This window comes from Nannobrachium achirus, assembly GCF_963921795.1.
Source record: "Nannobrachium achirus genome assembly, chromosome: 13".
In the NCBI taxonomy this organism is placed as follows: Eukaryota; Metazoa; Chordata; class Actinopteri; order Myctophiformes; family Myctophidae; genus Nannobrachium; species Nannobrachium achirus.
This window is the reverse complement of record NC_137833.1, coordinates 20,264,413-20,278,740: the sequence shown is the minus strand read 5'-3', so window position 1 is coordinate 20,278,740 and position 14,328 is coordinate 20,264,413. Positions and strand designations below refer to the sequence as shown.

The following is a 14,328-nucleotide window of genomic DNA, read 5'->3' as shown; positions in this document are numbered from 1 at the left end:
TGTGTGTGTGTGTGTGTGTGCGTGCGTGCGTGCGTGCGTGCGTGCGTGCGTGCGTGCGTGCGTGCGTGCGTGCGTGCGTGCGTGCGTGCGTGCCTGCCTCAGCGTGGCAGTATGTCGTACCAGGTGCTGTCAGTGCTTGAACACTCCCTTCCAGGGACCATTGTGGGGAATGTGACTGGAGCTGTGGATGCAGATGAAGGCTCCAACGCTGTGGTCTATTACTTCATAGCAGGTGAGGGCTCTCTCTCATGGTTGCACATCTACAAAATGTCCCCAAAATAAACACATTTTAACTGGGGACCCCCCCCCCCCCACCCCACCCTGACAAGCACTAAGAGTTGAGGCATTACATTTTGTTTAACACGGTTCTATTGTGCTATCGTTGTGAGCATGTACGTAGATCACCTATTTTCACAATTTCTGCCTCTAATATTTGACAATTTGGCCAATGTTTAATTTGTCATTTTAGAGGTATTAAAAAGTCCTTAAATTGTCACTTTAGAAATGGGCAGATACCCTAGTATACACTTAAACTTTATGTTGGTCCGTTTACTGTTGAGTAAACGGACCCCCCCCCCCCCCCCAAAAAAAATAAAAAATAATAATTTGGGGACCTAACTTGGGGTCCCAACCCCAAGTTTGAGAACCACTGGTATACACCATACCTGTAACCTATTACTTATCCACTTTGTGCCTTAATTGTGGCACATAAGGCTTTGGCAGAGCGCTTCCACGTCTCATAGGTTGGCTCCTGCAGTCCTCACTTCAGAGTGCAGACCATGATTTCCATCCTGCTTCTTTTCTTTCTTTCTTTTGCTGTGTTGCGGTCGCTTGTTGTGGTCCTGCCACAGCATGTGTCAAATCATCTTCCATCTTTGTAGCTCCACTTCCTCACTCATGGGCTTGAGGAAGTGAAGCTACGAAGACGGAAGAACACCACACACACACACACACACACACACACACACACACACACACACACACACACACACACACACACACACTAAATTATTTGACTCTTATCTAACTAATCTCTCTCATCATTTCTAAATGAAGCGCAACGTATACCAACCAGAGACCACATCATACTGTCAGATGAAACTTCCCCATCTTGGCAAGTGGCACTAGAATGTTAGAGGCAAAAGGAAGGTGCTGGACTTATTACAGGGCGGTAAAATTATATTCCTCTGTGAAATAACCATTTAATATGGAATTGGCATTGCCTATCAACAGCAGATCAGAAATGAGCTTCCATGTTCAATTCTGGCACAGGCTGTCAAACATCCTGGTTTAAACACAACAGAATTGTACCATCCCGTTTTTACTACAGTCATCCATCCGTACATGTCAGTACCTTCAAACGTGCAACACAATGCTGGAAAACAGGCAATAACTAGACTGCACTATGTCGAGGTGCCAACTTGCGCCTAGTGCACTCGTGGACATACAGTACATGGCCTACTTGTGCGCCAGCAGCGAGTGCAAGTACTGTGATTGTTGCTGTTCGTTGCTGTCTGCAGTGTTGTAAACTAAGTACATTTACTCAAGTACTGTACTTAAGTACACTTTTGAGGTATTTGTACTTGAGCGTTTTCCAATTTCCAATACTTTTACTTCTACTCCACTACTAATCTCGGATCCAAATATTGTACCTTTACTAGTTACTTTGCAGATATAAATTATAATATTATAAAACAAACATAAACCACTTTAGCCCTATTTTATACCTAGGTTATTTGAAAATGGACGATCTACAAGCTCACAACGCGTTGTGTGCTTGTAGATCAGCTATTTTCACTAGTTTAGATCATTTTTAAAACGATAAATACGAAACGAACGGATTTGGACATACAAGGTTTCCACCCGACAACGACGATATGTGGGTGGGCAAGTTGGTTATCAGGATCCTCTCCACTTTCTCCTTGCAGGAGGGAACAGCGAGGGGAACTTTGCCCTGAATCCCTCTGGCGTGCTGAAGGTCAAGAAGGACCTGGACCGCGAGGAGATCCCCGCCTACTCCATCGTGGTCAAGGCCTCCAGCAACAGGAACTGGGCTCCTCCCAGGGGCCAGAGGGCATCGCGGGCCAGAGCCCTGGACCCGGCCAATGACCCCACCCTGCAGGAAGTCCGCATCCTCCTGGAAGACATCAATGACCAGCCTCCACGCTTCACCAAGGACGAGTACACTGCAGGTACCATTGTTTAGGGAGAGGCAGAGAGAGAGGAAGAGAGATAGAGGGGTAGTAACCTCACCTACCAGGCTTTCTGGGGGAAAGCCTGGTGTTCGTTCACAACAGACCGTTTGGTTTCCGCATAAAGCGCGGAAACCACTAGAAGAAGCGGCGTCGCTTTGATTTGATTCCCTCCGTTTGTTTCGGTTTGTTTTAGGTTTGATCTTTCCGGCAAATTGTAGTCCTTTGAGTACTACAACATGACGTGTTGTGGTTTCCGCTCCAGACAGGTTACAACCCCGAAAAGTGAAGTGATCCCAGACTAGAGGGGTAGAGAGTAAAAGAGAGACTTTGTTTCTTCCCCTGTGCGTGTGTTTATGTAACAAAAGTTACACATGTACGGTAAATACTAGGTGTGTAAGGAATAAGGATACATGTCAACAGCGATACGATACACATCGCAGCACATGGTTGACTATACGATACATGAACAATATTGGTTCATTCATGATTATGGTATAGAAACTTTAATATGTTATTATATAACACCTGATTTATACATGTAACTAAGTGTTACTCAGTGGTGGAAAAAATCACTCAAATGTTTTACTTAAGTAAAAGTATCAATACCGCAATGTAGAAGTACTCTGTTACAAGTTAAAGTCAAAATGTACTTGAGTAAAAGTACTAAAGTATTCTGCCCTACAAAGGCAGAGTGCAGTAACTACGTTTTCGGACACACCGACTTTTTTGTGTCGCCCAAAGGTCAAATTAGCCTTCATGATATTGGGGGATGAACAATTAGCTCAAGTGTAATATCAATTTCAAGCCTTTATCTCATTTGGCTGAAAAGCTGTAACACTTTTAAACCAATTTTTGGGTGAAATTCAGGAATGTAGTTACTGCACTCTGCCTTTAATTGGCATCAAAATGTACTTAAATACCAAAAATAAAAGTACTGATTAAGCAGGATGTCCCATTTCAAATGAATAAAAATCTTTTGAAAATCTGGCCACATGAAGACTTGAGTAGTTGTAGTTCAGAGACTTTCATGGTCTGTCTTATGTCAATCATCGCCTCTGCTCCGCCCCCCCAAAGCCTTGGCCCTCATTCTATGTATGGTCGGCTGTCTTCAAGTGGCCGAAATGCATGTTTTGCAATAATCTACAAAGTAACTAGTGACTTAAGTTTTCAAATAAGTGTAGTGGAGTAAAAGTACAATATTTTGATTTTAGAATATTTGGATCCGAGATGGGAACTAAAAGTATTGGAAATTCGAAATGCTTCAGTAAAGTACAAAGACCTCAAAATGTACTTTCCACCACTGGTGCTACTCAGGCTTAACTGTTTGTTGTGACTGTTGCAGGAGTGGCAGCGGATGCCAAGGTGGGCTCGGATCTGATCCAGGTGAAGGCTGTTGATAACGACATTGGCAACAACAGTGTGGTCCGCTACGGTATCATGTCCATCCGCCACATCAAACTGCAGTCCAACGATACCGAAGTTGTAGACAACATTTTCATCATAGGTGAGCCCTCTTATAGAATACGCACTATGGAATTTTGAATGTTTATCATTTTCACCTATGTAACTGTTCCTCACACTGTGGTTTTGCAGGACGGCTAGCCGTCTACAAGAGGATTGGTCTGTGTGTCTGTCTGTCCGTCTGTCTTTGTGTCCAGAGACTTTGGAACTACGGAGCTCTTCTCATTAACCACTGGACCAATCAGTGCCAAAGTTCTTGTGCACACTGCCAGTGGGCTAGCTTAGTACCACCACTATTTCCTTTACACTACTTTCTGAAACATTTTACTTTTTACTACATTTTTATAATCGAAGTCTAAGGGGCTCGGATCTGGCTGACATCTGTAGTCATATCATATACTGTATATGATATGCCAATGCCACATGAAGACTTGAGTAGTTGTAGTTCAGAGACTTTCATGGTCTGTCTTATGTCACCACTGCTCCGCCCCCCCAAAGCCTTGGCCCTCATTGTATGTATGGTGCAGTGATGTGATGTTGAAAAGCTAAAGGTGATAAAACCTCACCCTCCCCTGCATGATGATGCGTATGTCCAGAGGCCAAAGAACTCACTTTTCTGAGCCTAATTATTCTAAAAACTACAGATTACAGAAAAACCACTGCATGTTGAAAGCTCAGTTTTTTTGGTGTAATTGAGGTCAGGAAAAAAAAAAACATTAAAATAAAATAAAAATAAAATTTGATGTCATATGACCTTTAACTCAGCGGGTGCCCACGCGTCAAACTCTTTGATGTCGCTGGAGGCCCACGACGTTTTGACGTGTTTACTGTATTTACAGTATTAACTTTAAATCTCACCGTTAGGTCGGGGCTACGCCTGGATGCAGCCCATTCACCGCGGGTCGCTTCGAATCGACGCTGAGAGCATCGCGCGGCCGTTTTTCTCCATATACTCCAATACATTTCCCCATCTTTAACGCCCTTTATCTCTAATGTTTGTTTTATGGCTAAAACTGTGGCCGGCTGCGGCAAAATGACCAACTTTTGATCGGCAATGAACAGCTATGATCAACACTGGTCCATACAGTAAGTCACACAACAACATCCTGTCTGCGGTCATGTGACCAAGTGACGGCATGACGCATGCATTGACGCAGCAGGGCCGTATTCAATAGAATGGTGGCGGGCCTGGGCAGCGAGAGGGGATAAATGGGGCACCCGATGTGTTAATGTACATCCCATGTCATGTGACACATCAACCACAACGCGCTCATCTACAAAAGATGTAACAGCTCCATTCCTGTGTCCCCAGGTGAGACAGACGGTATCATCCGTACCTATGATCTGTTCACTGCCTACGACCCCGGCTTCTTCCTGGTGGAGGTGTACGTGCAGGACGAGGCGCACCACATCGACGTCACCATGGTGAGAATATACATCCTACGGGACGACCAGAGGGTCAAGATTGTGATCAACGAGATCCCGGAGAACGTCCGTCTCTTCCAGGACGAGTTCATCAAGCTGCTGTCCAACATCACTGGGGCCATCGTCAACACAGATGACTTACAGGTGAACAGCTGCTTAGAGAGTTTCAGGGTGTTTAGTCATTAGCAACTTTAAGCTTTTGGCGGCTACAGCAGATGACAACGGTAACCAGAGATGATCATCGTTTGATAGATAAACCTGCCACCGTCGCAGCCGTCTCTACAATGGCAGAAGCTCCCTTCCCACGTTGTGGCTGCAATGTCTGCTGCGTATATGCATCGCCATGGGAACCAAAGAGTTCAGTAAAAGGGGTGGGACTCCGTTGCCGAGGGTTGTTTGCTTAACGATTTTGACTGCTACGGCGATTACGTCATAGCAGCCGTAGTCCCGCCTTGCGTCGCGGTTGTAGAAACGGGCTGCTTAAATTTCCTATTGTCAACACAGATTACCTACTGGTGAACAGCTGGTTAGAGCAGTGGACTTCAACCTGTGGGTCGGGGCCCCCCCTGGGGGTCACGGCCTGAAAAGGTTGAGAACCACTGGGTTAGAGAGTTTCAGTGTGTTTAGTCAAATAAAAACAATAGCAAACTAGAAGCAGTGCTCTTCCGAGCACAGGTCTCCACCAGGCCGTGCGTCCTGGTGGTGCTACTGTATAATAGGCCAATGTAAAAAGGGTGGCATATGTTCTTCACCTTAGATCTTTCATGGCAATCGGACGCTGCATGCATGATTTCAAACATTGTGTTCCAAAAATGTGTTTTGCTAAAGTCTACCTGCTGGTGGCGCTATAACAGGACAATGTTAAAAAGGTAGCATTTGTTCCTTGACCTAGTGGGAATATGTGTGGCAAATGTCACGGTAATCGCAAGCTGCGTTGATGATTTGAGGCATTTTGTTCAAAAACGGAGCAATCCTGCAAACTTTGGAAGCTAATATTAGCCAATCAGGATGGAATGTGAAATATCAGACGGATCGGACTTGATCACATGACTATAGAGATACTGTGTACCGATTTGCATGATTTTTGGATAAAATCTCAAGGAGTAATATCCAAAAATGTGTTTTACATAAGTCGGCCCAAAGGTGGCGCTATAAAAGGCTGATGTGAAAAATGCAGGGCAAAGGTTTATCCTTAGCCTCTAGGGAGTGCGCTTACAAAGTTTGAAACTGATCGGTGGAGTTATAGGTAAAACCACAAATCGGGCTGTTATAGCGCCACCATGAGGCTGATTAAAAAAAAATTAAGTGGCATTTCTTCCTCGGCCTAGTGGGAACGTGTGTGCGCGATTTCATGATAATTGCACTTTGCGTTTGTGATTTGAGGCATTTTGTTCAAAACGGCTCAATCCCACAAACTTTGGAAGCCAATCTTAGCCAATCAGGATGGAATATGCAAAATCAGACAGATCCGTGTCGATCACATGACTGTCGAGATATTGCCTACCGATTTGTAGGATTTTTGGACAAAATCTGTAAGAGTAGTGCACAGAAATGTGTTTAGCAAACATCGGCCACTAGTTGGCGCTAGAAAAGGCCCATTTGAAAAATTTAGGGCAGAGGTTCTAGATTGGCATCCAGGGAATGTGTGTGCTCACTTTGGCAGCGACCGGGCCAACGGCGACTGAGATTTGGCGCTCACAAACTGCGAGGACGCACGGACGCACGCACGGACGCACGCACGGACGGACGCACGGACGGACACACGGACGGAGGGGAAAACATACTCTCCCTCAGCCTTCGGCTGGTGGAGACAATGATGAGGAACAGCTGATCCTTTTCTTTGTTGAAAACCACAGTCCAACTTAAATAACTGCACAATTTAAGTTGGACCGTGCCTACTGAGAAAGCAGCTTGAACACTGGATTCATTAAATTAAGTGTCTTCCCTTTGGGAAAAGGTAAAAAACAACCGTGTCTCCTGTGTAATTTGGTTGATCTGCTTGACCTCCCCACTGACTCATTGACACACACAGGTCTTAATAAAGGTGATGGTTAATTGAGTGTTAATGAGCCTGTTGTCCCAACAGGCTGCCACTTACTTGTTACCTTCTCCAGACTAATGCTTGACCTCTCTCTTAATTACACTCACAGACCTCTTTTTATAGGTTCTATTAAAGTGCGCGTGTGTGTGTGTGTGCGTGCGTGCGTGCGTGCGTGCGTGCGTGCGTGTGTGTGTAATCTCACAAACCATTGGACTGATCATGGCAAATTCCTTCTACACGTTGCCACCTGGCCAAAGAAGCACCTCCACACATTTTCGTTCACATATGATTTTATTCGTTAATTGGATTGGGCGGAAGCTAGTCTCACGTAGCCAGACAACTATTCCACAATCTCCGAATGCTTTATAGAGTCTGGATCTACAAATTCTGAAATCCGAGAGAGGAAGCCGGCATTTCCGTTCACGAAAATATATTTTTAAATATCTTTAAATTGATTTATTTTATTTCCATTTCTGCTAAACAGCAAGCTATAGATGCTTAGATGATTTTGATTTATATTAACTGTAAAGACGAAACGTAAGTGGGGAAGAGGCTTCACATCTGCTTTATCGCTTGCTCATGATCAGAGTTTCCATGCTCCAGACTGTATGACAGAAGCATTTGAAAAGTGTGGCAGGCAACAGTCTGGCCATGTGAGACTAGGCTGAAACTAACCCTATACATCATACATGGGCTACTGGCGGCCCGGGGACCACATGCGGCCCCCACCTTCACTTAATGCGGCCCACAGGTTAATATCGGAATACTGATATATTATTGGTTTCGGCTGTTATAATTCCAAACGTGCAAACTTGACCAGCTTTAATTACTTCAGTCAACTGTATATTAGTATCTAATTGATGACTAGTAGCCTACAACTAGTCTCTTTTTTATGTCCAATGCATTTGTAATTAAGTTCATAAACTAAGAAGTAACATAAGTAACATAAGAACCTTTACATGCATTTGAAATTAAATGGAAAAATACTTTTCAGGATACCAATTAAAAACTAGCAAAAATAGCAGATCTACAAACTTGTAGATCTGCTATTTTTGCTATGTTTGACTGTAGTGTGGCCCTCTGGAGTGTGTGTGAAAATATAGTGGCCCTCTCCAGCATCAAAGTTGCCCACCCCTGCTATACATCATAGATGACTGACATCACAGGCTGGCCACATACAGATCCACATGATGGTTTTTCTTTTTACTGCGTGGCTCTGCAGGGGGCTAGCCATCTGTGTGTCTTTCTTCCCGTCTATCTGCGTATCTGGAGCTAATCTTGTAAACCGCTAGACCAATCGTTGGCAAATATCTTGTGCATACTACCGGTAGACAAGAGAAGTACGTCCATGCATGTTTTTCAAATATTTAACTTGATAGTGGTCAACCTGATCAAGCTGAAACTTTGCCCAAAGTCTTAGATCATAGAGGACTGAAGTCACATTTCCATGTGGATCTTGAGATCCCACATGATAAACATATTTCTTTCTTCTTTCCTTTAGTTCCACGTAGACAAGAAGGGGAGGGTGAATTTCTCACAGACGGACGTGCTGATCCATGTGGTCGACAAGCAGACCGACCGCATCATGGATGTTGAAAAGTATGACGTTTCTTAACAGTTTGCTTATCATTGACTAGGTAGAATCCTACCTCGTTGCTGAGTTACACAGTGTTAACCCAGATGATAAAAAGGCCCATCATGTGACGTGTCTTTCGGCAGGGTAATCCAGATGATAGACGAGAATCAGGAGCAGCTCAGGAACCTGTTCAGGAACTACAACGTCTTGGACGTTCAGCCTGCTGTCAGTGGCAAAGTGCCGGAGGACCCCTCCACGCTGCAGGTCTGTGTAGCCACAGCGAGGGCATCTACAGCAGGGGTCTTGAACAGGGGGTCCGGGACCCCTAGGGGGTCCTCAGAGTTACTACAGGGGGGCCGCCACAATCTTTGTGTGATAGGATAATTATTTTAAATGGACAACTTGAACCCTTGCATCCCTATTCTGTGGAGAACTTTAGCCAAAAATAGCAGATCTACAAGCTCTCAACGCCTCGCGCTGTGAGGCGTTGAGAACTTGTAGATTGGCTATTTTTGGCATATAGGTTTGGTGTAGAGGTTAAGAGGTTATATCTGGAAAAAACACAAATCCAACATAGACTGATGACCCTCCTGTCAAACAAGTCTATGAATCCATCTATGAAATCCGTGAAAATCTGCTACACAATTTTATACTATATGTAGTGGGGGTCCCTGCTTTATCTCCTTCTCAGCTAAGGGGTCCTTGGCCTGAAAACATTGAAGACCCGTGCAAGGAGGCGATTATGTTTTCGCCCCTGTTTGTTTGTCCATCTGTCTATGAGTCTGTGTCTTGGGCTAATCTTGCAAACCGCAAAATCTTTCTTTAAATATTTAAAGATCTCATAGTATCAAATTCATATATATATTTTTAGATTTTTCATTTTTTTTATTTAGGTTTTCTGACCTTAATTACATCCCAAAAAATTGAACTAAACCGGTCTGGGGTTTTCTGAATAATTAGGCTCAGAAAGGTGCTGTGATTTGCCAGAAGAAGTGACCAGTGGACTATAAGTCCCGCCCCTCTCCTCCCAGTCCCTCCCCTCCCTTCTCTTCTCCCCTTGGGATGGTGGAGCAGAGGCAATAATTGACAGGCAAAATCCCTCAACAGCGACACCCACAGGAAAATTGTTTTTTTATTTTATTTCTTTCATTGCCATGGCTTGCTGGAGTGGATTTTTCAGTTAAAACCTTTTAATACACGTTTGAAGGACCATCACAAAGACCTTTATGTTTAGTAGAAACAGCATGTCATGAGACCTTTAACTTGAATGGAACTCAATGGCGGTCGAATCTGGATGAAACCTTACCCAAATTGGGGTCATATGTCATAGATGACTGATGTCATAGACTATACAAATATGGACAACCACATGGCATTGCAGAGATATGCATTCCACAGAGCAAACCTCCCTATTTATCTTCTCTTTAGGTAAGCTAAAGCTTCATCCTCTCTCTTCTATCTCTCCCTCTCTTCTCAGATGGTCATAATTATCCTGGCTGTGCTGCTGTGCTTGGCTGGAATATTGTTTGCACTGATGAACTGGCATTATCGCAGAGTGTAAGACTCCTCATTCAATAATAGTCCTACCACATTCCATTCTGTAATGTAGGCAATACTGCGTGAGCTGGTCTTATTTGCTTAAATGTTTTTGTGCTAAGTGTGAGCAGTCATGTAAACATGTTTATCACCTCACGATTTCTCTATTTCCTGTGTTAGGCACAAGAGGAAGCTGAAGGCAATTGTGGCTGGGTCTACAGGTGAGAAATAGCAACAATGAAGGGTACATTCCCTTCCAGCTTCAAACAGCAGTGTTGATTTTGTCTACTAAAATTATGACAATTTTTTTTGTCGACTACCCTTTTCACTGACGAAAACTAAATAAGAACTAAATAAAAACTACAGTAAGCTATGATGACTAAAACTAAGACCAAATATATTAATATTTTGTCAACTAATAAAAACTAAACAAAAATGAAAGAGACAAGACATATTATGTTTGGTTGTGCTCGGGTGTTGCGCTCTGAAAATTGCAGACAGATCGGCTATTTTCAGCATGCAACCAAGTGTTAAATCTGCCCATTACAGTATGTCTCCATCAAAGCCCGCCAAAATACATTTTAGTCGACAAAATCAACTGTAGATTTCGTCGACTAAAATCTTATGATATTTAGTTGACCAAAACTAGATTAAACATTTCAGATTACTAAAATGACTAGAATAGAAGATGACTAAAAGTAAATGGAATTGTATTCAAAAGACTAAAGGTCTTTGCACACTGCTGCGTTTTTCGGGCCGAATATCGGAGTGAATTTCGGAGCGCGTGAATAAAAAAATCACCTCATGTTATGTCAAAACCAGGGTCGATTTTTTTCGATTTTCGCAGCTGTTGCACTGAGTCCCTTGCTCTCTCTCTCTTTCCTCTCTCTCTCCCTGGCTTTTGGATTTCGGATTTCCAAAACGCAACGAAAACACGTAGTGCAGTGTGCAACCACCTTTAGACTATTGCTGTCAAAATCAACACCATGTCCGAGGCTGTATTGCATGTCCATCTATCTGTCCTCTGCAATTCAGGGAACCAGGGCCTCATGGACATCCTTGATATGCCCAACACCAACAAGTACTCCTTTGAGGGGTGAGATTGCATTGTTTGCCTTATCCATTGTGGTTGTTTAGCAAGGCGATTTCTATTAGTTTGTTCTACTGTTATGCAAGGAGATATGTTGTGCACATACAGTATTGGTCAGTAGTGTTACATTTAAGGAATAACTCGCAAGAGGCTATCTACATTGCAGTATTGATACTTTTACTTAACCCATTTAGGCCTAGAATTATTGAATGCTTTAACCAGTGAAAAATAGCAGATATACAAGCTCACAGCGCGGCACCGAGTGCCGCGCTGCGAGCTTGTAGATCTGCTATTTTTGAAAAAGTTGTGAAAATGTGTGCAAATCTTTGAATATATGTATTTTTAAAGCGAACGTTTGTAACTCAAATTTTGTTTCTGGGGGGGGGGGGGTCCCTGGAACTAAATATTGGATTTTTCAAAAATAGCAGATCTACAAGCTCGCAGCGCGGCACTCGGTGCCGCGCTGTGAGCTTGTATATCTGCTATTTTTCAATAGTTAAAGCATAAAATAATAATACACTATAATGTGTACCCGTTCTAAAGAATGCAAGTACTTTTTCCACCACTGATGTACGCAGAGCTAACCCGGTGTGGCTGGACCCATTCTGCCGCAACCTGGAGCTGGCTGCCCAGGCTGACCACGAGGACGACCTGCCGGAGAACCTGAGTGAGATCACGGACCTGTGGAACAGCCCGGCACGCACTCATGTTAGTACCACCATCCATCTGGGTGCACTTATTGCACAATAACTGTCTGTGTTCAGTGGAAAATACTATAAAAAAATAAATACATGAATATAACCATATAATATACACAAGTGCACAGATATGATATGATATAGTACTTTATTGTCAGTTCACACTGAAATTTGTCTTACGACACAGCAGTCATGTATTCAAAACATATATACAATGTAACACACTAGAGGTTCGCGGCCCTTCGGGCCGCTCACATCTAGAGTCCACGCCCGCATCTTTACTAAAAAACTTTTTTTTTCAAAAAAAAGTAAAAAATAAAGAAAAAAAAATAAAAAAAAAAAAAAAAAAAAAAAAAAATGTTTTGGGGGGGAACTATTGTGGCGGAACTATTGTGGCGGAACTATTGTGGCGGAACTATTGTGGCGCAGCGCACGTTTCCGGTCGGACATATTTGACCGCCGGACGCACTTCCGGTTAAGAACTCCGTGTGCCACGTGATCAGTCCTAGCCAAGTGGTGTATAGAGAAAAGTGGAAAGTTGTGAGCTAACTATTAGCTATTTTTGTGTGTGTGTGTGTGTGTGTGTGTGTGTGTGTGTGTGTGTGTGTGTGTGTGTGTGTTCTGGCTACGCCCCCCTTGGTTGAAATTGGATCCGCTGGTCCCATAGCTGGGAATACGAGCCAATGGACGGCGGTCACCATGGCAACGGGGGGCCAATGATAGAGTTATGGGCGGTATTCCTTACGTTCTAGCACCTACCTATGAGTTGAAGTCGATGTAAAGGGGGCGTGAATGGGCTTGGAAGTGGGATGCGGCTCTTAGAGGAATGTATATATAAGATCAAGGCATACGTGACACGCTGAGTCGCGGTGCAGCCCCTGTACCAGCGCACCAAGAGATACGGTGCTGTCAAGAACCTTGGGATTCTTGATCAATGATATTGTGCACAAGCCTTTTGCCACTGCGGGTGGGTTTTGACATCGCCATCATTCAGGTTTTTTACACATCTTAATATCATTCCTCATGGGTTTGGCCTCTCAGCCACCCCATCACACACACATCACCTCGTAATATCAATCAATAACTGTGCATATTGGTGTGTCTGGTGTGGGTCTACGGATGAGCATAAATGCGTGTGTCTATGTTTTCATGATTGTGCACACCGATGAGTTTGTGTGCATGCCAATACATATTTATAGGTTGGTGGGGCAGGCCCTAGTGTACAGTATACTGTAAGTGTGTGTGTGCGTGGCTCTATGTGTGGACATTCCATTGATTGTGTCTGTCTTTGCGTGTCCATACATGCTTTCATGTGTGTGTGTTATTTACAGGGGACATTTGGCAGGGAGCCTCAAGCTAAGCCTGAGGATGACCGCTATTTGAGAGCAGCCATTCAGGAGTATGACAACATCGCCAAGCTGGGTCAGATCATGAGGGAGGGGCCAATTAAGGTGAGATACACACGTTGTGTTACTTTATTCAGGAGTATAAACACAATGCGTGTGTTAACATGCATACATAAATGGTAAATGGTGCATTGATATAGCACCATTATCCAAGGCGCTTTACATTGTGCATTACATTCACCCATTCAAATTTCACACACACATTCATACACCGATGGTGGAGGAAACCATGCAAGGTACCAACCTGCTCACCGGGAGCAACTAAGGGTTCAGTGTCTTGCCCAAGGACACTTCGACATGTTGACAGGATACAGCCCCATTTAGTGAAATGGTCATGCATATATATCGGGGGGGGGGGATCTATGGATGTACTATAAACACTTCTATTACAACTAATATAATCTGATTATTTCCAGTAATCAGGAGATTTAGTTGGCTATTCAAGCGGAATCTATAATAATTCAAATGGAATCTTTCTTGTGCCAAATCTAACAGCTGTCAAACCGCTGTCAAATTCACAGCTGTGAGAAAACTGCTGGTGTAATTTCAGACGACAGTGTTTGGGCAGATGAAAGAGGCTGTACAAATGGCTGGCCAGCCTTTGCACGCTGCAGCGATCAAAGCTAAATGCAGCATTTGGTTTTGGTCACAAATTAATTAAACCTCAATTTTGCATGTAAATGTACAAGCACTCCCTGAAATTCAGACTCAAATGTATTTCTTCCGTCATTCATGTAGTCTCTCTGTCCATTTTTTAACAAAATAAATGGGAGACAAGGTCAGAGGGATGAACCCTCCAGCTTCTCTAGTAGCCTATGTCTCGAAAATACAACTTACTGTGGGCCAGTCTGATGATTTGCAACGCAACTCCTTGTAACATGCAACTGTCTTGTAGCCATT

The 14,328-nt window shown here is 43.6% G+C and overlaps 1 protein-coding gene across 2 annotated transcripts in view; it reads left to right on the top strand.

The window, feature by feature from the left end:
- cdh23 (cadherin-related 23) overlaps window positions 1–14,328 on the top strand; it is a gene marked incomplete at both ends in the record, with an annotated part of 273,834 nt that overhangs the window by 255,151 nt on the left and 4,355 nt on the right. For both annotated transcript variants that reach the window (XM_080739709.1, XM_080739708.1), the window contains 11 exons: window positions 103–232; window positions 1,929–2,192; window positions 3,538–3,699; window positions 4,969–5,225; window positions 8,624–8,721; window positions 8,842–8,962; window positions 10,176–10,255; window positions 10,415–10,455; window positions 11,270–11,330; window positions 11,903–12,032; window positions 13,354–13,473. In XM_080739709.1, the coding sequence (XP_080595835.1) occupies window positions 103–232; window positions 1,929–2,192; window positions 3,538–3,699; window positions 4,969–5,225; window positions 8,624–8,721; window positions 8,842–8,962; window positions 10,176–10,255; window positions 10,415–10,455; window positions 11,270–11,330; window positions 11,903–12,032; window positions 13,354–13,473 (1,464 nt within the window). The remainder of the gene's footprint in view (window positions 1–102; window positions 233–1,928; window positions 2,193–3,537; window positions 3,700–4,968; window positions 5,226–8,623; window positions 8,722–8,841; window positions 8,963–10,175; window positions 10,256–10,414; window positions 10,456–11,269; window positions 11,331–11,902; window positions 12,033–13,353; window positions 13,474–14,328) is intronic.